The 25837-nt window shown below is 38.2% G+C and overlaps 1 protein-coding gene across 1 annotated transcript in view; it reads right to left on the bottom strand.

Annotated features, from left to right (window-relative positions):
* The window catches only part of LOC150079251 (voltage-gated potassium channel subunit beta-2-like), a 313834-nt gene that overhangs the window by 263142 nt on the left and 24855 nt on the right, over positions 1-25837 (bottom strand). The window contains exon 3 of the mRNA XM_090383003.1: positions 15445-15488. Within this exon, the coding sequence (XP_090239129.1) occupies positions 15445-15488 (44 nt within the window). The remainder of the gene's footprint in view (positions 1-15444; positions 15489-25837) is intronic.

The following is a 25837-nucleotide window of genomic DNA, read 5'->3' on the forward strand; positions in this document are numbered from 1 at the left end:
ATCTGTGCTCCTGAACTTACTCCTATTCTTTGCCGCCTTTTTTCACTTTCTTATTCCAAAGGTGTTTTTCCTTATGCTTGGAAATTTGCTCATATCCAGCCAGTGCCTAAAAAGGGTGACAAATCCCTCCCATCCAATTATCGTCCCATTGCAATTACTTCTACTCTTTCTAAAGTAATGGAGAAATCAATTAATCGTCAACTCTTAAACTACCTAGAAACCTTCCGTCTGATCAACGATCACCAGTATGGATTCCGTCAGTGTCGATCCACTGGTGATATCCTGGCTTATGTTACCCATTTATGGACTACTTCAATGGAAAGGTTCGGTGAAACACAAGTAGTTGCTCTTGACATCTCAAAGGCTTTTGTTCGTGTTTGGCATAAAGGTCTTCTAAACAAGCTTCCATCTTATGGTTTGCCAACTGTTTTTAGTAATTGGTTATCCAGTTTTCTCTCTGATCGCTCACTGAGGGTGATGGTAGATGGCTCTCTGTCTTCTAACTTCTCCACTAATGCCGGTGTCCCCCAAGGTTCAGTTCTTTCCCCCACTCTTTTCCTCTTGTATATCAATGACCTTCTTCCATTGACTGGAAATCCTATCCAGTTTTGCCGATGATAGCACATTGCATTCAACTTTCCGTTTTGAGAAATCTTGTCCTGCTCAATCAGCTTCAATTTCTCGAAAATCTGCTACCAATTCCTTAAATGCCGATCTTCAGGTAGTTCTCCAGTGGGGCAAAGACAACTTAGTTGATTTCAACCCTCCTAAAACTCAGTCTTGTCTTATATCTCGCAAAAAGGATTCTTCTGCTCCTATGCTTATCTTTAGTGACACTCCAATTTCTAGGCAAAAGGATATATCTCTTTTGGGGATTACCCTGACTTCTAATCTCTCTTGGCACAAGCACATTACAAATATTGCTTCCTCTACATCTAAAAAACTTGGTTTTCTCTTTCGCTCTCGGCGTTACTTTTCTTCCAAACAGCTGCTCACTCTGTATAAATCGCAAATCCGCCCTGCCATGGAATATTGTTCCCACATTTGGGGTGGTGTCCCCAAAACCTCTCTCAGGCTTCTTGATTCCATTCAGAAGAGGGCAGTTAGGTTAATTAATGACTCATCTCTAACAGAGTCTCTCCACTCGCTTTCTCATAGACGCACTGTTTCTGCTGCATGCCTCTTTTACAGATACTTCCATGGGCACTGTTCTTCTGAATTGGCTTCTATAATTCCTGCTCTCTCTCTTTCAAAACAGTCCGAACTCGTGCCGCCACCAGCCAACATCCATTTACTGTCCAACTTCAAACCCACAGAACCAACTTTTCATCTTCCTCATTTATTCATTCAACTGCCGTTTTCTGGAACAACCTTCCTTCATACGTATTTCCTGAAAATTACAATCTACAGAAGTCAAGTCCAATGTCAATAAATATCTTCTTTCGTCTTCTCAACCTCCAACCCAAGCACGGTACTAAGTACTATAGGTTCTAATACCTCTCGTGTTTGGGGTTCACATAAAAAAAAAAAAAGAAAAAAAAGTATATAACTCATTCTACTTGTTAAATTAGAAAATATAAGAACAATGAGGCTAGAAAGAGGTTTACTGAAGTAAACCACTTAATCCATTTTTGATATTCATCCTACTAAATAGGTCTCATCACCTAAAAGATATTTCTTGGCCATGTGCCTAAGGGTATGAAGAAGTTTCTTATTATTTATTTATTATTATTAGCTATATGGTACAAGAAAGCCTGAGGTTTATGCTGCACCAGCCAAAAAAAAAAAAAAAAAAAAAAAAAAAAAATTCTGAATTACCCTGAGAGAGAGAACAAGGATCACAAGTAGAAGGGAATCACCAAGAAAGAGAAAAATGATGATATCCAGCTCAACACCCTAGGTGTTGCCAAGCCATACTCACCAGATGTGAGCACCTGGGTTTTAATACATGGGTAATACACACACACACACACACACACACACACACACACACACACACAACATCATTTCTACTACCAAGGTAGTTTTTAATGCATCATTTTAATTATATCTCATGTTGTGAATATCTTCACAATGAGTTGCCATTGTATTGCACTACCTCAAATAAGTAACGCTTCACCTACGGAGAAGACTATTGCTGTTACTTATTCTCGGTGGATACCAACCACCCAGATGGCACCCTTTAGAAGTTTACTGGCTTCTCATTGGTGAGTGGGCAGGTACCCTTCTTTGCAATAGTAACAACCCTGTTATGAAGTATAACTCCACAATATGTGAGATGCCCTATGGTGTGTGTGGTTTAATCTAAAAGATAATTCTTTTAGATTAAACAACTCCTTCATACTCTTAGGCTAAATGCCTAAGAGTATAAAGGAGTTTACATATCCATGGGTGGTGTACACACATCATTTTTACTACCAAGGTAATTTTAATTATATCTCATATTGTGAATACCTTCATAAAAAGTTGCCATGGTATTTCACTCCTCGAATAAGTAATACTTATTAGTAACGCCATAGGTGAAGCATGATGAGTAACCAATACAGCTATAATCAACAGGTGGGAAAAGCTTGTTTTTTTTTTATTTAAAATTTGCTTGTTTCAAGCAAATTTTATTCTGTGGGTTTTCCATTTCCATTTAAGAATTACAATCGTTGAAATGATATGGCTCAGAGGTGATACTCTCCCTGACTTTAGAGAGCAGTAAAAGTTTAGCATTAGCATTAGTAGAGGCATATGATGCAACAAAGCAAGCTAAGGCAGCATCATCAGCCGGAAAAAAAAAACAAAAACAAGCAAAAAAAAAAAAAAAAAAATTTTCCCATTTCACCCATCAATTCACTCCAAACATTTGTCTAGTTCTGCCTTGAACTCATTTAAGTTGTTGACCTCCACTACAACAGACCGAAGTTTGTTTGCTCCAACTATCAACCACACACTGGCTATAGGCAAATTTACGCACATCTATTCTACAAATGTCTTTCCTCGATTTGAAACTGCGCCTGCTCAGGTTCTTAATCTGAGCAAGATGAAAAATTCCATCAGCATTCAGCTTCCTCAACTCATGCTTTATACACCTCAATCAGATCGCCTCGCAGGTGCCTACTCTCCAGGTGCTGCAATTTGCAGAACTTAAGCTTTTCTTGGTAAGAGCACCCCCTTTGTTCTCTCACCAATCTTGTTGCCTTTCTTTGTACTTGTTCTAGCAGCTCTACATCCTTCCTAAAACGAGGCCTCCAGACCTGTACACAGTACTCTAGGTGTGGCCTGACCATTGCCTTATATAATGCGATAATTACCACCCTGTCCCTGCTAGCAAAATTCCTAAAAATCTTTGACAAGACTCCATACGTTGCCCTGGAAGCCCGTCTGCATTGCTCAGTGAACATCATATTTTACTGCACAATTACCCCCAGGTCTTTTTCACTTTCCACTTCCCTGAATGTAGTACCACACAGTTGGTATGTTTCTTTTCGGTTATTGCTACAAATATGCAGTACTTTGCATTTGTCAACGTTAAACTTCAGTTACCCTCTTCTCAGCCCATTTGCCTAACTTATCTAGATCCAGTTGGAGTAGCATACCGTCTTTACTGTCGTTAACAACCCTGCCAACCTTTGTATCATCTGCAAACTTGGACCATTAAACCTGATATACCTTCATCAATATCACTGATAAATATACAAAACAACAATGGGCCCAACACTGAACCCTGAGGAACTCCACTAATAACATTTGTCCACGAAGAGCAGTGTCTATTGATTACCACTCTCTGTCATCTTCCACTCAACTATCCCTTTATTCATTATATGGCATTAAGGGTTGTAGCAACTTACCCTTAATGCCATACCTCTCCAATTTGTAGAGCACTTTTCCATATGCAACAGTATCAAAAGCTTTCCTGAAATCCAAGTAAATGATATCAAAATAATTTTTGGCATTCAGTTCCTTTGTAACCACGTCATAGTATCCAATAAAATTGGTCAGACAAGACATCCCTTTAACAAACCCATGCTGTGTCTTAACTATTACTGCAGTCTTGTCTAGATGATCCTGCAATGCTTCCTTAACCAATGATTCCATTACACTAGTTTACAAATTTAAGTTTGTTCACTGGGGTTTGAATTTCAATAGGTCCTACTGCTGAAATATGGCGCCTCCGTAGCCAGGTGGGAAGGAGCAGCAGTGCGTACACGCTTCTTGATTAGACCGGGGTTCGAGCCCGTCACCACCAAATATGGAGGAGGCGGAAAGGTCAGGGAATGACCACCGCATATTCCCGGAGCAATATGGCCTTAGTTGCTAATGCTCCTAAAAACCAAAACAACAACAACAACTGCTGAAATATGTTGTTGTGATTTCAAATATGACTTAGGTTTTTTTCGATCACATCCAGATACATCACAATTTAAGAAATAAAAAAGTACTGTTTTTTTTACAAAAGTATATAACTTTATTATATTTAGTAATGACAAATTGATGGGATTACATTTTCATATATCAAAATATACATAAATACTAACAAGTATTAATCAAAATTCTGAAACTTTCATTAATCAGACCTTCGTCTTTTTGTTTGAAAAGAACGTTTAATTGTTTTTCTTTTATGTACAGTGCCGGGTTTCTCTCTTTTTAAATACCAGCAATAGTCGGCCATCATGCTTGTATTCCACCTTCCCTGGTACTTCTGCTCCATTTCCTTTTTGTCCTGATGGAATCTCTCCCCTTGTTCTTCGCTCATCTGTGCAGGATTTTCGGGGGAAAAATCAAGATGAGCATACAAAAAGTGAATTTTGATGCTCATATCGCAACCTAAATTGCAAAGCTTTGAGCATATTTTGAACAATTTTCTCATAATCCTGCAATTTATGATTTCCATTACACTTTTAAAAGCAATCCAGGCTTCCCTTTCAACGTCAGTCATAGAGTTTCAAACTGACCGTCTAAAACCAATTTTCTAATCTGGAGACCAATGAAGATACCCGCCTTAAGTTTTGCATCAGATAAACGGGGAAATTTATTGCGAAGGTACTTAAAGCAGTTGCCATCCTTATTCAATGCTTTAACAAATTGCTTCATTATGCCTAACTTGATATGCAGTGGAGGTAAAAGTATTTTATCTGGCTTCATTTTTTGACCCCGGTGTAAGATTGTGCCTCCAAGGCCACTGCTTCTTTGTCCAATGCAGCGCTTTAGCTCTGCTGTCCCATTCACAAATAAAGCATGGCATTTTAGTGTACCCACCCTGTTGCCCCCACAAACATACATAACACTTTTAAGTCTCCACATAGTTGCCATTCATGATCTTGATATTTAATTTAATCCAGAAGCAACTTCAGATTGTCATAAGTTTCTTTTAAGTAGACTGAATGAGCAACTGGCACAGATGTGTACTTATCTCCGTTATACAAGAGAACACCTTTTAAACTAGTCTTAGAAGAGTCTATAAATGGTCTCCATTCACTAGGAATATATGATGGAGCTCCTAAGGCACTTATTAAACCAGCAATATCACTGAAATATACAAGAGGACCTTCTTGTGAAAAATACTGTATAAACTCCCTTTCACGATTTCTGTACCAGGAAAATTATGTGCCTGGAGCAAGTAAGTTCTTCACTTGAAGTCTGGATCCCAGAATTTCAACAGCATACTTTGGAAGACCCAAGTCCCTTACTAAATTGTTCAGTTCGACTTGCGTGAATTGCTGTGGCGTTAAAATATTTTCAGATTGATAATGTTCTTCACTAACCTCTTTAGCTTCTGCTTCGGTGGAAGATGTGGATGTTTTGCAGGAAGATCAGGTCCATGCGGAACCAGTCTTATGGCTGACGGTAGATCTGGATATTTGATGTCCTTTTTATTTTTTGAATTGTAACCTTTAATGTCAATTTTGTGTATGTGACATAGACAAAATTGTGTGGCTCGCGCCACGCCATAGGAATAGCAAATGGCAAGCACACCTTTTTTCCCCAACTCCATTTTCTAAGATGTTTGATACATGTAGGGCATACTTTATGCAGTACCCACAATTTATCCTGATCGCCTAGTTTTATGTCAAAGTATGCATAATACGATTTTTTTACAAAACCGGTAATATTTCATCTCTGCTTTACAGGAACAAAACAACCACATATGTAACAAAATATGTTAGGGCTGTTTACACACTTTCTGGTTGCCATACTAAAAGAAAACTAACACACAATGAGAGCTCTAGACAGTTTTTACAGGAGTACGGTGACCACATAAGGGATGTGCCACTTATATAGGCTCTGTGGTTGAGAGGACTGTACAAACAAGTGAGTGCATCCTCAGACAAGTTTCACCCGTAACTACACACAGGAGTCTCCCAGACTCCACTCGGAAAATAAAATTCTGGGAATCACAGTTGGGCCAGAAGAGCGGGGTGGGGCCGTCTACCTTCCTGGGTCAAGGTCAGCTACCTTGCAGTGTGTTTGGTTATGGGTTAAATATGCACAATCTGTTGTTTTATGGGGCAAATATTTGATACTGATTACGAATATAGGGGTATAAAACTTGTAAACCATTACAGAAACTATAGTTATGTACACATTTGCGTATAATACCTAGGTAATATTTTGTTAATGAATTGTCAAAAATCTTTACGTGATAGAAACAAATGGACTTCAGTTTGGTAATCAGTAAACATTCATAAATAACTGCCACATACTTTTACTCAAACCCCAGATACACTATAAACCAGTGTTATTTTCCCCAGAACACAAGTTAAGCTAACAGGTCTATAGTTACTTGTGTCACCTTTTGAACCCCCTTTGTGAATTGGTGATACATTTGCACACCTCCAGCCCATGGGGACCTCCCCTGAGTTCAAAGAAGCTCTCATAATTATGGCTAAGGGCTGGCTTACTTCCTTTGCTGCATCCTTTAATAAAACTGGATAGATCCCGTAAACCCCAGGTGCCTCTTTTATTAGCATTAGTAGAGGCATACGATACAAGAAAGCAAGCTTATGCAGCATCAGCCAAAAAAAAAAAAAAAAAAAAAAACACGTTCCCATTTAACCCTTCCATTCATTCCAAATACCTGTCTAGCTCAGCCTTAAATTTATTTAGGCTATCAACTTCCACAACAAAAGATGGAAGTCTGTTCCACCAATCAACTACCCGCTGGCAAAAGGCAAACATCCGCACATCTATCCTACAACTGTCTTTCCTCAATTTGAATTTATGCTCCCTCAGGCGATTATTCTGAGCAAGAGGAAGACTCCCATCAGCACTGAGCATGGTCAAACCATTCAAGGCTTTATACACCACAGATCACCTTGCAGGCGCCTAGTTTCCAGACACTGTAATATGCAAAACTTAAGTCTTTCTTCGTAAGAGCAGCCCTTCATTCCTTCACTAATCTTGTTGCCCTTCTCTGTACTCGTTCCAACAGCTCTATATTCTTCTTAAAATGAGGCCTCCAGATCTGTATACAGTACTCAAGGTGTGGCCTGACCATTGCCTTATACAAGGGAATAATCACCTCCATATACCTGCTAGAAAAATTCCTGTATATCATTGACAAGACACCATGAGCTACTCTTGCAGACCATCTGCACTGCTCAGAAAACTTCATATCTGCCTGCACAATTACCCAAGAGTAGTAACACAGAGTTGATACATTACTCTGGGGTTACTGATTCCCATATGTAGTACTTTACATTTGTCAATGTTAAACTTAATTTGCCACCTCTAAGCCCATCTGCTCAACTTTTCTAGATCCTGCTGCAGCAGCATACTGTCATTAGTTTCCTTAACAACCCTGACAACCTTCGTGTCATCTGAAAACTTGGACATTAAGCCTGATATACCATCAGCAATATCATTTATAAATACAGAAAACAACAATGGACCCTGAGGGACTCCACTGCAACAGTACCAAAAGCCTTTCTAAGATCCAAATATATGATATCAAAGTTATTCCCTGCATCCAGTTCCTTTGTGACCACATCATAGTATCCAATCAAATTGGTCAGGCAAGACTTCCCCTTTAACAAAACCATGCTGTGTCCAAGCTATAACTGAAGTCTTGTGTAGACTTCAGTTCAATCCTGCAGTGCTTCTTTAACCAGTGCTTCCCTCAATTTCCCTGGAACAAAAGTTAAACTAACAGGTCTATAATTACTTGTTGCCGTTTGATCCTCCTTTGAGAAATTTTCAAAAGAGAATTGTGAATTGAGAGATGTGCAAATTCTCAATTTGAGAATTTGCACATCTCCAGTCCATGGGTACCTCCCCTGAGTCCAAGGAAGCTCTCAAAACTATGGCTAAGGGTTTGTTTACTTCCTTTGATGCCTCCTTTAATACACTGGATAGATCCCATCCACCCCGGGTGCATTTGTTATGTTTATCTTGAACAATTTCTCCTCCACTTTCCTCTCAGTTATTACAAAATCATCTAGTTCATTGCCAGAGTTTAATTCACCTCTTGCATCCCCTCCCTGAATAACTCCTCATGTGTTAATGTAGATGCAAAATATTCATTTAGTTTGTTAGCCACCCGAGCAGGATCGTCAACAGTTGAACCATCAATATCCAGTTGACCAATCTGATTCATCCCTTTCCTTCTAGAGTTTACATAGGTAAAGAACTCTTTCCTGTTTTTCTTTGCATCCTTTGCCAAGGATTTCTCATAATCTGCCTTTGCCTGCCTAATCTCCTTTGTGACTTGGTTACAGACCAGCTTATATCTATCATAGGCTTCCATGTTACCCATTAATTTATATGTATCCCATGCATTTTTCTTCTCTGCCATATATCTCATTAGTTCAACTGACATCCATTTTGGCCTAAACCTTGAACAATATTTCTTAGTTGGTATGTAAAGCCTAGTAGTTTCCAAGATTAATTCTTTGAATGCTTCCCATTTTGAATTTGCTGTTGGTAACATCATCAATTGGTCCCACCGCATAGAATTTAAACACTGTCTCAGACCGCAGCTTTTTCTTTCACCTTTGCGAAAGCAAAAACCCTTCCCTTTACCCCTGATGGTAGTTACCTCTTTGAGTAAATTCCACTTCAGCACACTGTGATCACTGCCACCTAGTTGTTCCTTTATCTGCAGATTCTTAATGCATGAAGATAATCAGATGATAATCAGATAAAGAGTATTACTCTCTCTAATTGCTTCCAAACATGCTGATGTAGAAAACAATCATCAAATAAATCCACAAAAGCCTTGCTAGTGTGTGAATGACCAACCCACAAATTCCAGTCAATATCCGGGAAATTAAAATCCCCCATGATAAGACAATCTGATTTACTGGCCCACTATTTGTCTGTGCAGTTGTTCGTTGTAATTATCAGAATCATTAGGCCTATAGCACACCCTTCTCTCAACCTGGTTTTACCAGTGCTTATGTCACACCAAACTGACTCAACACTACACTGTCCACCCATGTCAACTGGATGAACTTCCTTAGATTTTATGTGTTTCTTAACTAACAGCATCAGCCCTCCTCCCTTTCTATACACATTGTACTCCCCAAATTCCAATTCTGCATCCCTTACTCTGTGTGATACCATGTCTCTGATATCCCAACAACATCAGCCTTTGATGTCTTCACCAGCAGCTCAAATTTATTTACTATACTTCTAGCATTAGTGTACATGCAAGTATATATGCACCTGTTCTTACTCTTAGTTACTCTAATACAAACCACATATTTACCTGTTCCATGATGATGACTCCCAGCAGTCCTTAAAACCCAGTACCTTGCTTTCCAGGCTGCTTCTCATTCCAATAGAAGCATTGCAAGAATCACTTTCAACATCTGCCTGTGGCTACTGTTAATCTATTAGTCTGTGAATCCCCCCCCCCCAAGCCAGCAGTTTTCCAATTTACCTAACACTGCCTCGATAGCATCAGCAAATATTCTTGCACCCTTTCTATTTATGCGTATCCTATCCCTGCAGAAACAAACTCTCCTGTTACCAAGCACAGCCCATGCTGAAAAAATTTCTACCCCATGAGCCTTGCACAATCTCTCTCTCTCTCTCTCTCTCTCTCTCTCTCTCTCTCTCTCTCTCTCTCTCTCTCTCTCTCGTGGAATTGATTCACAAGGCTCTCATCATATAATCCCTCCTATCGTGTCTGGGCAGAATTTAATTAAGCTTTCAAATTTAACCCTAACATTAATTTTTTTTTCAAAATTGATCTGTACTTGTTAAGTAAGTCAGCAGATTTCTTACTCTTAATGTCATTAGCACCAATGTGTACAACAATATCACCCTCTATGCTCTTAAAAGATGATATCTGCTCTACAACGTCATCAACTTTTGCCCACGGCAGACATACCCTGGTTCTATTCCACTTATCTCTGCACAATGATAAGTGGAATAGTTTCTCACGGCTCTCTTTACATGCAGAGAGCCATCCTTCTACCACTTTCCATGGCATGTCACACAGCTTCCACTGTGGTACTTCAAGTCCTTACAGGAAAACTCCCCCTTGACCTCCACATTATCTACTGCAGGATTTCATACTGTTAATCACACCAAAACTGCAGACGTCTTCATTATCAGAACCAAGATAGGCAACTGATATTGGTCACGAGAACAAACATATCTGGGAGGATCTTGTCAGCCGATGGTAGAACAGGTGGACAGCCAGCCCAAAGGGTGAAATTACCAGAAATTTTTTTCCCAATGTGACTATCATAAGATAGCTACTCAGGCACGGTTGAAGGTATTTCTTTTTCCTGGGCAGAAAGATTTTTCAGCGTCCCCTTTACTAACGGGATATATATATATATGAATATGAGTTAAGTTAATAGTGGTAAGAGTTTTTAAAGGTAAAATATGATATACTAGCTTATCAGGTAAACCAAAAACCATATCGGGTACCCAACGTGACCTGGAAAAAAATATAAATATATGCCATGACATAAGCAATACATTATAAAAATATATAAAAAATACTATTAAAATGTTAATTATGGCAATAAGATACATTGAAAGGGACTTTTTCGAGGGCTAACCCTTTCAATGTATCAACTATAATTAACGAGCTATCCATTTCTGTAGCAATTTACTATTTGCTTTTTCATACTCGGATATATATACAGTGTGTCTCAAAAATACACTGCATGCATAACTTCAGGAATGAGTTCCTCATATGTAGACAATAAAAATATTTTATATCAACATAGTTCCGGAAATGCTTGGTTTCAGAGTTTTGAAGGTCTGTCAATGCCACTTAACTGTTCACATCACCTTATAGTAATTGTTCAAAATGTCCACCTTCTGTCTGAATACAGTCCTCACATCGATTTCTCATGGACTTGTGAAGACGATGCCAAATTTCTGGCATGTTTCATATTGTCTCACAACCTGCCACAATTCGATTGCAGAGAGTTTCCACATCAGCTACCGGAGTCGAATACACCAATGACTTTAAATGGCCACACAAGAAGAAATCTAGTGGGTTTAAATCAGTTAAGCGTGGAGGCCAGGCGGTTGATCCACCTCTACCTATCCACCGACCAGGAAACCTTCGATTCAGGTAATTGCGGGATAGTGGCTGAAATGTGCGGGAGAGCCATCATGCATGAAGTGTGCTTGTTGACGAATGATCAGTGGCATGTCGTCCAAGAAATCAGGCATGTTGTTTTCCAGAAAGTTCCTGTACGCCTGCCCTGTGAGTTTGTTTCGAAGTACATGGGGCCCAAATAACTTATCACCAAAAACATGGATGTTGAGGCTGAACCGCTGTTGGTGATATGATAGAAGAATTGCATGTGGGTTTTCCTCAGCCCATACATGCTGATTGTGAAAGTTTTGGATTCCGTCTCGTGTGAACTGTGCTTCATCTGTGAATATCACTAAGGCAGAAAAGTGAGGAGTTGTACCATACTGCTGCAAGAACCACTGGCAGAACATTACTCGTGCAGGGTTAATCTGCTGGTGACAAGGTCTGTACCCGTTGCAGATGGTAAGGATACAGTTGGTGTTCTCGCAACACTCTTCAAATAGTCGAACGTTGAACAGCCAGTTGTATTGTTATTCTGCGTGTGCTTATTCCAGGAGTGGCATGCACAACATCCAAAATCTCTTCCTCTACTTCAGGAGTCTTAGATCTTGGTCGTCCTCTGTCGGCAGCACAAGGTGTAAAAGTCCCATGTTCACAAAGGTGGCGATGGATACCTTCAAAAGTTTTCCTGTCTGGACATCTTCATTCTGGGAACCTTTCGTGGTACAAACGACGAGCTTCCAAAGCACTGCCGTCCGCCAAACCGTACATAAAGTGCATATCCGCTTGCTCCTGATTTGAGTACATTGTCGGAATGGAAAACCACCAGATTCTGTCAGTACCTTGTGATGAAGGAAATCACCTGCGGGAGATAAGACATTCCGGTTAATAACTCGGGAACCAAGCAGTTCCGGAACCATGTTGATATAAAATATTTTTATTGTCTACATATGAGGAACTCATTCCTGAAGTTATGCCATGTATTTTTGAGAAAGTCTGTATATATATATATATGGCGACTCCGTAGCCAGGTGGGAAGGAGCAGCAGTGCATAGCACATGCTTCTTGATTAGACCGGGGTTCGAGCCTGTCACCACCAAATATGGAGGGTGCGGGAAGGTCAGGGAATGACCACCGCATATTCCAGAGCAATATGGCCTTAGTTGCTAATGCTCCTAAAAAACAAACAACACACACACACACACACACACACACACACATATATATATATATATATTTTTTTTTTTTTTTTTTTATATATATTTTTTTTTCCCATGATTTTAAAAATATGGTACCCTGGTCAAGGGCCTTGCTAGTCCGTACCGTAATTAGGCACTGCAACCACTTCATGGCTGAATCCAAACCTACATACAACTTTTCTCCTCACAGGGCATAGAGGCTTTAATAGTAAATTGTGGGATCTGGGAATCCAGGAAGATGCACGCTGTTCTTGTGGAGAGCAGGAAACTTGGCACCACATCATGAACATTTTTCCAATCTACCTTGACTTTTGATTGAGAGTGCTACAAGTGCTGGGCATCAAGACACTGCAACCTGAACAGCAATTTATCGCAAACAAAGACCTTCCAATGCCACACCTTTCAAAGGCAAAGACTACACCCACCATGAACGCAACTACTTTGGACGCTTAGCATTTTCTTGCACTACCCCGGGTGCAGTATTCCATCTGAAGCCCATGCCTCTTACCACAGATGCTTGTGCTCTCACCAGAACCTCTTGGCTTTGCTTCTTTTTGCTGGTTCAGGTAGCCCGGATTGGTTTCCCGTGCCTGGCACCTCTGCTGCGTCTCTCAGATGGTATTCTTGCTATACACCTCTGCTGTCCTGGCCTCCTTTGTGCTGATGGCATACTGGCCTCCGTGGGTTCCTCTCGGATACTTTAGGCCCTTCCTATGTGGGCGTTTGATGATCACCCTGCAAACACTATGGCTTTCTCTGCCTATCATCCTTTTACTTTTCTTGACACCCTTCTTTGGGGATCCCACCTATTTTAGGTTCACTTTCTGCACTTGTCAGGGGATGCCGTCTCTTTCATTATCCCCGCCAGGGGCAGCTTGTTGGTAGGCAGTGCGGAACTGCAGCACCCCCAGCTTTTTAAATCTAAATATACGGTCAACGGAGTTATATGAAATTTTGTGAAGAACAATGCAACGCAATGAATATTTTTATTAATTTTATTAAGGTCCCACACATAGTATACGTATCCTTTATTTCCAATAAACATTTCAATAATAAACGAATCAAAATACAAAATCATTTTCAATTTTGAAGTTTAACCGTAGGTTGAACTATGCACTACGCAGTTCCACATGAGTCAACCTGCCAATACGCATTTGTTAGAGGTGATAAAACGAGTCAAATAAACTGTGGAGCGAGCAGTGCTGATTGAACAATGCACCAAACTTGAATGAAAAATTTAATCTATTTTCAACAAATAAAAACCAAAGAATGGATTTTATTTTTAAATAAAATTTCGAGATTACACAAGTCTGTTAATGGTAAGTGTCCAGTTAATATTTTGTAGTATTTTTAACTTGCTTATTATTATTACCATCTATGTCTACATGTCTTATAACCAAGGCAATTTAATGTAACTTTAAGAAGCAGCACCCCCATACATCAGAGTCACAAGCCACCACTGATCCCCACCACTTTACCTGTTCTTCTCTATCCTATGTGTTTTATTCCTCTCTTTATGCTGCCCCCTGCTCTCGTCTTGGCCAGAGCAGAGCCAGCCTCGTGAATGTCCGGCTTCTGTCCTGGTCCAGCTCCTTGTGCTATGGACAGAAGCTGGGAGATGCCTTCCTTGGTGATCGCACCTCCCAGTAACTAAGTGGCCAGATGAACAACACACACAAAATGCCAACACAACTCACACTCATCTAGCTTTGCAGTCTTGAATCTTCACAGTGCTATTAAGTGCAGATTTGTGAGCACCAACATTATAAACACACTATGTCCACTACGTGTATCCTAATATTCCATCTGCCATCGGATCCATCCTACATGGAGATAACCTACCGATTCCATGTCCTCCACTTATACCAGAGAATGTTGTAGCAGAGAGCATTGAAAGTCAAGCTTCTGAACATGCCTGGAGACTGAGTCCAGCCCTCAATTGTTTTCACAGCATGAACTCATTGATCTGGTAAGAGTTTACCAAAGGAATCTGCAAAACTCTTTGGTTCTAGGATTAAAATATTTGTTAGATTTATGTCAGTGCTTATTTTAGAATTCCTGGAGGACAACTAAAATTAATCCTGACATAATTCTAATTCTTGAGATCTAACCTGATCACTGATTATTTTTAATAGGAAAATGATGGTAATAAAAAGTTTCTCACGGCTCTAAGTTTGTATATAAAATGTGCTATATGCCAACTCCTGTGCTGATTTTCTGCACAGCTTTCATTTTTGCTACAAATTCTCTAACTTTAGGTCACTCTCCGTTGAAAGTAAGATAGCCTGTATATAATTTTTTTGGATATAAAGGCTGCTGTTACTAAAGATATTGCTTGTTCTTATTACCAAATATGGTCTATACTCAAAACGAACAAAAAATTCAAAAACTAGCCTTCTTTGTGTCCTGAGGCTGCTGGACATTGCATCTGTATATCAAAATTATATCTATGATAAATAATTTTGTAAATATAATTACACATATACAGTTATAATTTATATACTCAATTTTAAATTAATGAGAGCACAGCTATTCAGGTAATTCTTTAAATTAATAAAGCAACTGCAGAAGAATGAATTATTCAATATACTGCATTCAAGTATGGTCACAAATTTTGGTTATTGGGCCATTACTACTTACCTTAAATAAAGTTACAGATTTCATTTTAAAAACTGAAACAAAATTATCAAGATATATAAATGCATTTAAGGAACAATTACTAACTACATAATCAATAACTGAACCACTTACCTAATCCAATTCCTGAGATCCTTAAACCTGATTTACCTAAATTTCTGAAATATATTACAAAAATAATTTCTGAATTATTATAATTAGAAATAGTTGATCTCATATATATGTAAAGGGTATCCACAAACCTCCTTTACAAAAATGAAATATTATGTGAATAGAGTATGTGATATATACCTGAAATCACTTCTAGGCGATAGAGAATATGAGAAGTTCAAAAAAGATTTGCATTAACCCAGAAGTAGGATGATAGAAGGTTGAAACAAACCATGTATTACACTTTTTCAACATAAACACCAGACAAAATGATACATTTTTGCCACCTCTCAATACACTTCAGCAGGCCAGTTCTGTAGAAGTCCTCTGACTGTCCTTCAAACCATGATTTGGCAGCAGAAATCACCTCTTTATCCGCAGTAGTGTTTTCCAAGAAGAAACAACTTCAGGGTAGGAAAGAGGAAGAAATTTGAGAGTGCAAGGTCAGGAGAATAAGGATACAGCAATATTTATACCTACATTTGTGGCCACACCTCACTGCAACATGTAAGGAATGAGTAGGGACATTATCATGGAACATGTGCACAATGCTATAGGGGCTCACATCTGGTGAGTATGGGCTTGGCATACCCAGGGTCCTGAGCTGGATATCATCATTCTTCCCTTATGCTGCTGGTGCAGCATAAGTCTCAGTCTTCCTTGCACCATATGGCTAATAATAATAACAACATTTTGAGAGCTTTCCCCATCTTTTTGATGTGAAAACACTTATGGTGGCATAGAGTAAAATCGATTGGTAACTAAATTTTCTTATGGTAATGGAAATGATGCAATTGATTGGTAACTTTTTTTTTTTTTTTTTTTTTTTTTTTTACAGAAATGATGCAATTGATGTCACTTCCTATTAGGTGTCTGTTAGATTTTGAATGACACAAATGACGTCACTTCCTAAATGGCAGTAATGATGCTAACACAGTCACTAATGTTGATCTGGTAAAGTAAGTAGTTGATTCAGTAGAGTAAGTTCATACTAAGGTAGGGAAATAACGTCACTTCCTAAATGATGCTAACTTGGTCGCTAATGTTGATTCGGTAGAGTAAGAAGTGGGTAGTAATATTATGCAAGAATAAAAGCTTCGAAGCCACCGAAGCTTCTACCAAACCATTTAAAAATTTAAACGGTTTTGATTGAAGAACACAACAAAAAAAACCAATCACTTCAACGAACAATAACTTCTTGCAGTAGTTTTTGGTTATGATGTCATACTAGTCTACAAATGGATTTTGCTAACTATTGAATTACATTGTAAAATTACCTATAAAAGTATTTCAAAGATGGCTAAAACTCCAGCTGAGCGAAATCGAAAGAAGTAGGCAAGAATAAAAGCTTCAAAGCCACCGAAGAAGCCTCCCACATCAACAAAAGAATAAGTGCAAAAACATAAAGAGAATAAAAAAAAAAAAATTCAGAGTTAAATAAAATCTGCTTCTCAAGATTTCGATCAACATCAACCTTCTCTATCGATTTCTCATCAAGAAGCTGGACCGTCAACATCACGTAATTATATTCAAGAACTTCCTGAAGATTTTGATCTAGAAGATTTGAGTTCAAATGAATTACCTGAGGATTTTCAATTGATTCCTGAACCAGCTAAACATAGTATACTGCAACAACCAGCTTCGATTGCATATCCAGAAAGAAACAAAATCATATTCCAGCTCAATTGACTGTTGTAGACATTCCACAGGTTTCAACAGTAGTCAAGCATGAAATCATTTACAAGAACATCGAACATGACCCATAACTCCTATAAAGAATTTGAATGACAATTTCTGAAAAATGCATTTGGAGCTGTTTGTGATATCTGCGATCAATTACAGTATGAAAATAATGTAAAATTGCGCATTGCAGGAAGTTACCTGTTACTTCTCCTAGAATTTCCAACTGCAGACATAATGACTATGAAGGCTTGTAATACTTGTCGAGCATCTCTCAAAAATGATTCCATTCCAACATTTTCGAAGAGCAACAGTTTCGTTTATCCTGCTATTCCACCTCATCTGCCTCGACTGGATTTAGTTACTGAGCGACTCATTTCTCCTTGTATACTATTCATGCAAATTAGAAGACTAAGACATGGTTTCAGCCAATATGCAATTTTGGGCCAAAATATAAATGTTCCTGTAAATGTTAATTCGATGGTCAATCATTTTCCTCGGAGAACAGATGATGATTATTGGGGTAACATTCATATCAAATGTAAAAAAATTCATAAATCATTCATAAATCGAGTTATTTAATGGGCTTTGTTCATAAATAAATGAAAGGGTTTGGTTAAAGTATCTATTTACGACTCCTTTGTATCGTCTGTATGATATCAAGATTTACGAAGCATTCTTCGATGAAAACATGGAATATGATGACACTCCTGCAAGTGATGAAATGAGTGAAACTATACCTATTGAAGAAATTTTAGTTGCTCAACAACAAACTCTTTTGTAGAGCAATGACAAATATTTACAAATAGCTCCTGGTGAATGAAATGTTCCACAAAGTTTGCCTTTTGACGAATATACTGGGGAATTGTCCTTTCCTAGCATTTACCTTGGTCAGTATCAAGAGTAACACCATTTATGATGGCATCGAGTGAAAAATCACATTCATTGTTCAAATTGTCATGGCGTGATGCCTTATCATCTTTATACGGCCATGAAAATAAGACTAAGAACTCGAGATTCATTAACAGTTGTTTTTAAATATGTTGGAAAAGACACTAAGCCCACCAAAGAACAAATCCAGTCTCTAGAATACGTCAATAACTGCATTGAAAACAATTTGGCATTTTTGAAATCTATTCCTAATTAAACTTATTACTGGACACAAAGTAAAAGAGATCTGTTTGTGATGATCAGACAATTTGGTAAAATGTTCTTCTTCTTAACTTTGAGTGCAAATGAAATTGGTTGGCCTAAATTGCCAAAAAAATTTTTATACAAATTAAAACATGATGTTTTGGATATCCCCAAGGAGCAAGCAGAAGCTCTTCCTTTTATGGAAAAGTCGACATTAGTTAATGAAGATGGGGTAACGTGCGATTCATTTTTTTAATAAATTTGTAGATTGTATTTTAACTTTACTTCAGCCTAAGCATTTCAGTCCATTTCAACAATATTACATCGTCAACTATTTTAAACTGATTGAATTTCAACATCGTGGCAGTCCAAATGCTCACATTCTTTTGTGGCTTAATAATGCTCCTAAAGGATCTATGGGAAACGGTATGAAAGCAATGATAGCTATGATAAATCAGCTCGTCTCCATTTCTACTGCAAAATGCCTCTGGTAATATCAAACTCCAAACTCATAAACATACTTTTACTTGTTAAAAAAGGATCCAAGCTACCAACAAACAGATTTGTTGTTTTGAAGCCCCATTTATACCATCACGATCTACAGCGATTTTAATTCCCATGCCAAAAGCAGACACTTGACGAGTCAAATATAATGCTGAATACAAGAAATTGTGGAAGAATCTAGAGGACAACGAATATACTAGCATTGATCACTTCTTTAAAGAAAATCACATTCATTCAGAATCATATTATAATCAACTTACTTTGAGCTGTTATTACTCATCCAAAGTATTTCTGAAACAAGAACCTCATCAAAAATGGCATAACCCCTTCAATCCTTTTGTGTTTTGGGTTTTAAAGTCTAACATGGACATTCAGTTTATCACAGAAGTATATTCTTGTGCTGCTTATGTTGCCGAATATGTAAATAAAACCAATCGCGGGATTAGCAATCTACAACGTAAAATTATTGAAATTATGAACGAGTATCCTGAGTTTGACATCGTTGAAATTACAAGAAAATTAAGCACTGGCATGCTCAACTCTGTCAAAATTACTAGTCAAGAGGCTGCTTGGTATTTTCTTCGACAACTGATGTCAGAGAGTTCAGTTGTTGTAATTTATATACCTACCGTGTGGCCTATCGGGCGACAGCGTAATAGAAAATTGAATGAAGAAATGGAACGAGAAAACATGAGTGACAATTCTATCAACATTTGGAAAGAGAATTGGTTTAATAAGTACGAGAAGACGTCCAGAACTAGAAAATGTTACTTTAGCTGACTTCGTTGCCAATTATACTTACATCTTGGGACGTCAATATCCAAAAATACTTCAACAACGAAACTATGATATGGCTAATGACTTGAATGAATATAAAAGAGAGATGGTTACTTTTCATTTGGGCGCCTCCGTAGCCAGGTGGGCAGGAGCAGTAGTGCATAGCACATGCTTCTTCTTCGAGCCTGTGACCACCAAATACGGAAGGTCAGGGAATGACCGCCGCATATCCCCAGCCCGAATAAAGGGTGAGGATTGGTGTCAGGAAGGGCATCTAGCCGTAAAAATTGCATGCCAAAACAATAAAAAAAAAAAGCTGACCCCATATAATAATTGGGAAAAGGCGAGGACAAAAAAAAAAAAAAAAAATGGTTACTCTTCATTTACCTTTCTGAAGTGTGAAGAAGAGGAAATACTTTCGGAAAATGAAATTTCTCGCCTTTGTATGATGAAAATGAACAAGTTATTTTAGAACATCGTAAAAATTATGAATCTGATTTAGATATTCACAAAACTATGAAGATCTGTCGTGAAAAATACCATACTGACATAGAAGTTGATGCAGCCATCATCAGTGATATATAAAACTTTGCAATGTTGATTCATGAAGATGCTGATCCATTTAAAGATTTCTACAAACATCCAAACAGTGAAATGAATAGCGATCTTAGACTAGCAACTTTAAATGAGCTTGGACAATAGCAAAGAAATGAGAAAATTTAATGCCAAATGATCAGTTTTGGGATTTAATGCAAAAAGCTAATTTAAAATAGGAAGGAATTTTATTGCATGTCATTTATACTTTACTTCGAGCTAATCGTCACCCTATCCAAATATTCCTTACTGGCCATTACTGGTGTGGCAAGATGTTCATGATTCGATTATTGATGGAAGTTTATAATCATTTTACTAGCACCAATAATTTCTGCAATGCTTATATAACTTGTCCTTCTACTGGAAAAGCTGCTGTAGCTATTCATGGTACAGTACTGCCGTACATACCACATTAAAAATTTCGATATCGAAGAATTTACCTCTGTCTTATGAAGTTGCTCAACAATATCGTACTCTTTTCAAAAATGTACATATTTTAATTATCAACAAAGTTAGTATGATTGCAGATGAACTTTTATCTCAGATAGATGGGTTCGCCTGCGACAAATTACAGCCCCTGTAGATCATAATTTTGGTGGATTAGACATTTTGATGTGAAAACATCTATGGCGGCACTAGAGTAAAATTAATTTGTAATGAAATTTTCTTATGGTAATGGAAATGATGCAATTGATTGTAAATGAATTTTTTTATGGAAATAACGCAACTGACGTCACTTCCTATTAGGTGGCTGTTAGATTTTAAATGATGCAAATGACATCACTTCCTAAATGGGGATAATGATGCTAACTCAGTCACTAACATTGATAAGGTAGAGTAAGTAGTTGATTCAGTAGAGTAAGTTCTTACTAAGATATGTAAATGACGTCACTTCCTAAATAATGCCAACTCGGTCACTAATGTTGATTCAGTAGAGTAAGCAGCGTGTAGTAATATTATGCAAGAATAAAATGCAGACTTTAATAAAATCTGCTTCTCAAGATTTTGATCAATGTTCTAAGTAGCATAAGTAAGCAAGTAAGTTTCAATCAAACCGTTCAAAAATTTAAACAGTTTTACTCTGGTGCTGCCATAGATGTTTTCACATAAAATAAAACATCTTTCATGCATACAGGGTACACACGCTGCCTTTTTTCCTTTTATAGCAGCATGTAGCTTTATGAGAAGGTTGAAATAATACTTTGGGATCATACAGCCCTTTTGAAGTTTAGTATTACACCATGCTGATCCCAAAACACTGACAGCATCACCTTTCCAGCATTTGGCTGCATCTTTGTTGTTCTTTTTTGCGAGGGGGGGGGGGATGATTCTGCATGCTTCCATTATTTTAACATTTGTTTAGTTTCGGGATTATAGTGATAGATCCAAGTTTCATCCATGGTGACTAACTGCAAAAAAACTCCTCTTGCTTTTCCTGGCACATCAACAACATTTCATGTGCACATTGTGCCCTTTCCTTCTTTCTTATGGTAAGGCAGGAAGTTCTTAACTGGTGGTGCCTGCAACCCCTGGGGGTGTGAGAGAAACTTGGGCTTTCAGGTTCATAGAGCCTACAAAAATTAAAAGGGATATCTGGGAAAACCAGTGCAACCAAAATAATTATTATCACACACCTACTGACATGGGTATCACCATGTGGTTAATCCATTTGCTAGGAAATTGTGACAAGAGAACCAAACAAATAGGAGACATTGGAGCAATACAGTAGTGTAGGCCTATGGCCCATGCCACTGATTTTTCCTACGATGCCCATTAGCGATCTCAAAGGCCCATGTTCCTTAGAGCTCCTTGTCTTTTAGAAAGCTGTTTTCTTCTAACTTCTGAAAAGGGATTTCCAAAGCATTTGTTTTGTTGAGGAAAGATGGGAACCTAGAGGTCATCCATGATTTGTACATATTTATATCCTAGGAGATCACCGCTTTCGGTCACTATTTCATTGCTAGTTGCTGAAGATAACCAAGTTCTTCTGTTTTGAACTCTGCATTTATTACCATAAAGGTATGAAATTTTTCATAAAATTTCATACCTTTATTTAGTACTTAAATTTCTAGTTTGAAAATATTCCCTTTATTCACATTAGAATATGACTTTTAATATTTATTGCATTAACTGAATAATGTTTTATATACCATAGTGCACACTAATACATAAATGACTCTACTGCACCCTAGGTTTAAAAAATTTTTGAAATGCCAAAGAAAAGGAATTATGATGAATCATATGTACCTTATGGCTTCACATTCATCATAGAATGCCAATGCATACAGAACCCTCAGTGCTTCTTATGTGTAAAAATTTTTTGCAACGATAACATTAAGCCATCGAAAGTGAAAGAGCACCTTTCTTCCATTCACCCTGAGAATGTCTTGTATAGTCTTGAGGTATTTCAACAGAAGAAAGATAGATTTGAGATATCAGTGACTTTGTGGAAACTTGGATTTGTTCCCACACAAAAACCTTACCTAGAAAAATCTTATAAAGTTATATTTTGTATTGCAAAAAACATGAAGTCATTAGCATTTGCATTAGTAGAGGCATATGATGCAAGAAAGCAAGCTTATGCAGAATCAGCCAAAAAAAAAAAAAAACCCACCTCTCCCATTTCATCCCTCCATTCGTTCCAAATGCCTGTCCAGCTCAGCCTTAAATTTATTTAGGCTATAAACTTCCACAACAAAAGATGGAAGTCTGTTCCACCAATCGACTACCCGCTTGCTAAAGGCAAATTTCTGCACATCTATTCTACAACTGTCTTTCCTCAATGTGAAAGTATGCCTCCTCAGGTTTTTAATCTGAGCAAGAGGACAAATCCTATCAGCATTCAGCTTGCCCAACCCATTCAAGGCCTTCTACACCTCAATCAAATCACCTTGCAGATGCCTACTCTCCAGGTGCTGCAATTTGCAGAACTTAAGCCTTTCTTGGTAAGAGCACCCCTTTGTTCCCCTCACCAATCTTGTTGCCTTTCTTTGTACTTATTCTAGAAACTCTACATATTTCCTAAAATGAGGCCTCCAGACCTGTACACAGTACTCTAGGTGTAGCCTTACCATTGCCTTGTATAATGGGATAATCACCTCCCTGTCCCTGCTAGCAAAATTCCTATATATCTCATTGACAAGACACCATGACCTGCCCCGCTCAGCGAACTTCATATTTGACTGCACAATTATCCCCAGGTCTTTTTTACTTTCCACTTCCCTGAGTGTAGTACCACACAGTTGGTATGTTTCTCTTTGGTTATTGCTACAAATATGCAGTACTTTGTATTTGTCAATGTTAAACTTCGGTTGCCACTTCTTAGCCCATTTGACCAACTTAACTAAATCCAGTTGGAGTAGCATACTGTCATTAAAAACCCTGCCAACCTTTGTATCATCTGCAAATTTGGACATTAAACCTGATATACCTTCATCAATATCATTGATAAATATACAAAACAACAATTGGCCTAACACCGAACCCTGGGGAACTCCACTAATAACATTTGTCCACAAAGAGCAGTGTCCATTGATTACCACTCTGTCGTCTTCCACTCAACCATCCCTTTATCCATTGTAGCAACTTATCCTTAATATCATACCTCTCCAATTTGTACAACAGTATCAAAAGCTTTCCTGAAATCCAAGTATATGATATCAAAATTATTTTTGGCATTCAGTTCCTTTGTAACCACATCATAGTATCCAATCAAATTGGTCAGACAAGACCTCCCTTTAACAAACCTTCATGCTGTGTCTTAACTATTACTGCAGTCTTGTCTAGACTGCTTCTTGAACCAGTGATTCCATTATTTTCCCCAGAACAGAAGTTAAACTAACAGGTCTATAGTTACTTGTGTCACCTTTTGAACCCCCTTTGTGAATTGGTGATACATTTGCACACCTCCAGACCATCGGGACCTCACCTGAGTCCAAGGAAGTTCTTATAATTATGGCTAAGGGTTTGCTTACTTCCTTTGCTGCCTCCTTTAATATAACTGGATAGATCCCGTCCACCCGAGGTGTCTCTTTAATGTTTAACTTAAACAATTTCTCCTGCACTTTGCTCTCAGTTATTACAAAATCACTTAGCTCTCTGTTAGAGTTTGATAAACTTCTGGCACTCCCCTTATTGAATAACTAGTCATGTGTGAATGTAGATGCAAAATACTCATTCAGTTTATCAGCTACTTGAGCAGGATCATCAATAGTCAAACCATCTACATTAAGTGTTCCAATCTGATTCATCCCTTTCCTTCTAGAGTTTACATAAGTAAAGAACTCTTTGCTGTTTTTATTTGCATCCTTTGCCAAAGATTTCTCGTAATCTGCCTTCGCCTGCCTGACCTCCTTTGTGATTTGATTACAGACTAGTTTATATTTGCCATAGACTTCTGTGTCACCTGATACTTTATATGCATCCCATACATTTTTCTTCTTTGTCACGAGCCTCATTAATTCATCTGACATCCATTTAGGCCTAAACCTTGAACAGTATTTCTTAGTTGAAATGAAAAGCCTAGTAGCCTCCAAAATTAAGACCCTGAAGGCTTCCCATTTAGAATTCAACATTGGTAACATCATCAGTTGATCCCACTGTACAGAATTTAAAAACTGTCTGAGACCCCTGTAGTCACCCTTACGAAAGTAAAAGCCCTTCCCTTTAGTGTTGATAATAGTTGCATATTTAAGTAATTCCCACATCAGTACATTGTGATCACTGTCACCCAGTGGTTCCTTTATCTGCAAATTCTTAATGCTTGAATAATCACTGCTGATAATCAGATCAAGAGTATTACTCCCTCTGGTTGCATCTCAAACATATTGCTGCAGAAAACAGTCATCCAATAAATCCACAAAAAGTCTTGCTAGTGTGCAAGTGACCAACCCACAAGTTCCAGCCAACGTCTGGAAAGTTAAAAATCCCCCATTATAAGACATTCTGATTTACTGGCCCATTATACTCATCGCTCATTATACTCATCAGGCCTATAACACACACCTACTTCATTTTTCCTTTCCCAGTGCTTATGTCACACCAAACAGACTCAACAGTGCATTGTCCACCAACATCAATTGGATGCACTTCCATAGATTTTGTGTTTCTTAACTAACAGCATAACCCCTTCTCCCCTGCTGTTCTGTCTATCCTTCCTGTACACATTGTACTCCTCAAATTCCAATTCTGCACTGCTTATATCTGTATGACACCACGTCTCTGATATCCCAACAACGTCTGCCTTTGACGTCTTGACTAGCACTTCAAGCTCATCAAATTTATTAACTATACTCCTAGCACTGGTGTACATGCAAGTATACATGCACCTGTTCCTACTCTTAGTTACCCTAACACAGCCCATGTATTTACTTGTTCCACTATGACTCCCAGCAGTCCTGGAAATCTCCATTACCTTGCTTTCCATGCTGCTGCTCATTCTAATAGAAGCAGTACAAGAATCACTTTTGCCTCTGCCTGCAGCCACTGTTAACCTTTTAGTCTGTGCATCCCCCCCCCAAGCTAACAGTTTTCCGACCCACCTAACACTGCCTTGATAGCATCAGCAAATATTTTTGCACCCTTTCTATTTAAGTGTACCCCATCCCTGCAGAAGCAGTCTTTCCTGTCAACAAGCACAAATCAGGCTGAAAAAATTTCTACCCCTTGA

Source organism: Mastigoproctus giganteus, chromosome 10 (genome assembly GCF_048544385.1).
Source record: "Mastigoproctus giganteus isolate SK-2022 chromosome 10, ASM4854438v1, whole genome shotgun sequence".
In the NCBI taxonomy this organism is placed as follows: Eukaryota; Metazoa; Arthropoda; class Arachnida; order Uropygi; family Thelyphonidae; genus Mastigoproctus; species Mastigoproctus giganteus.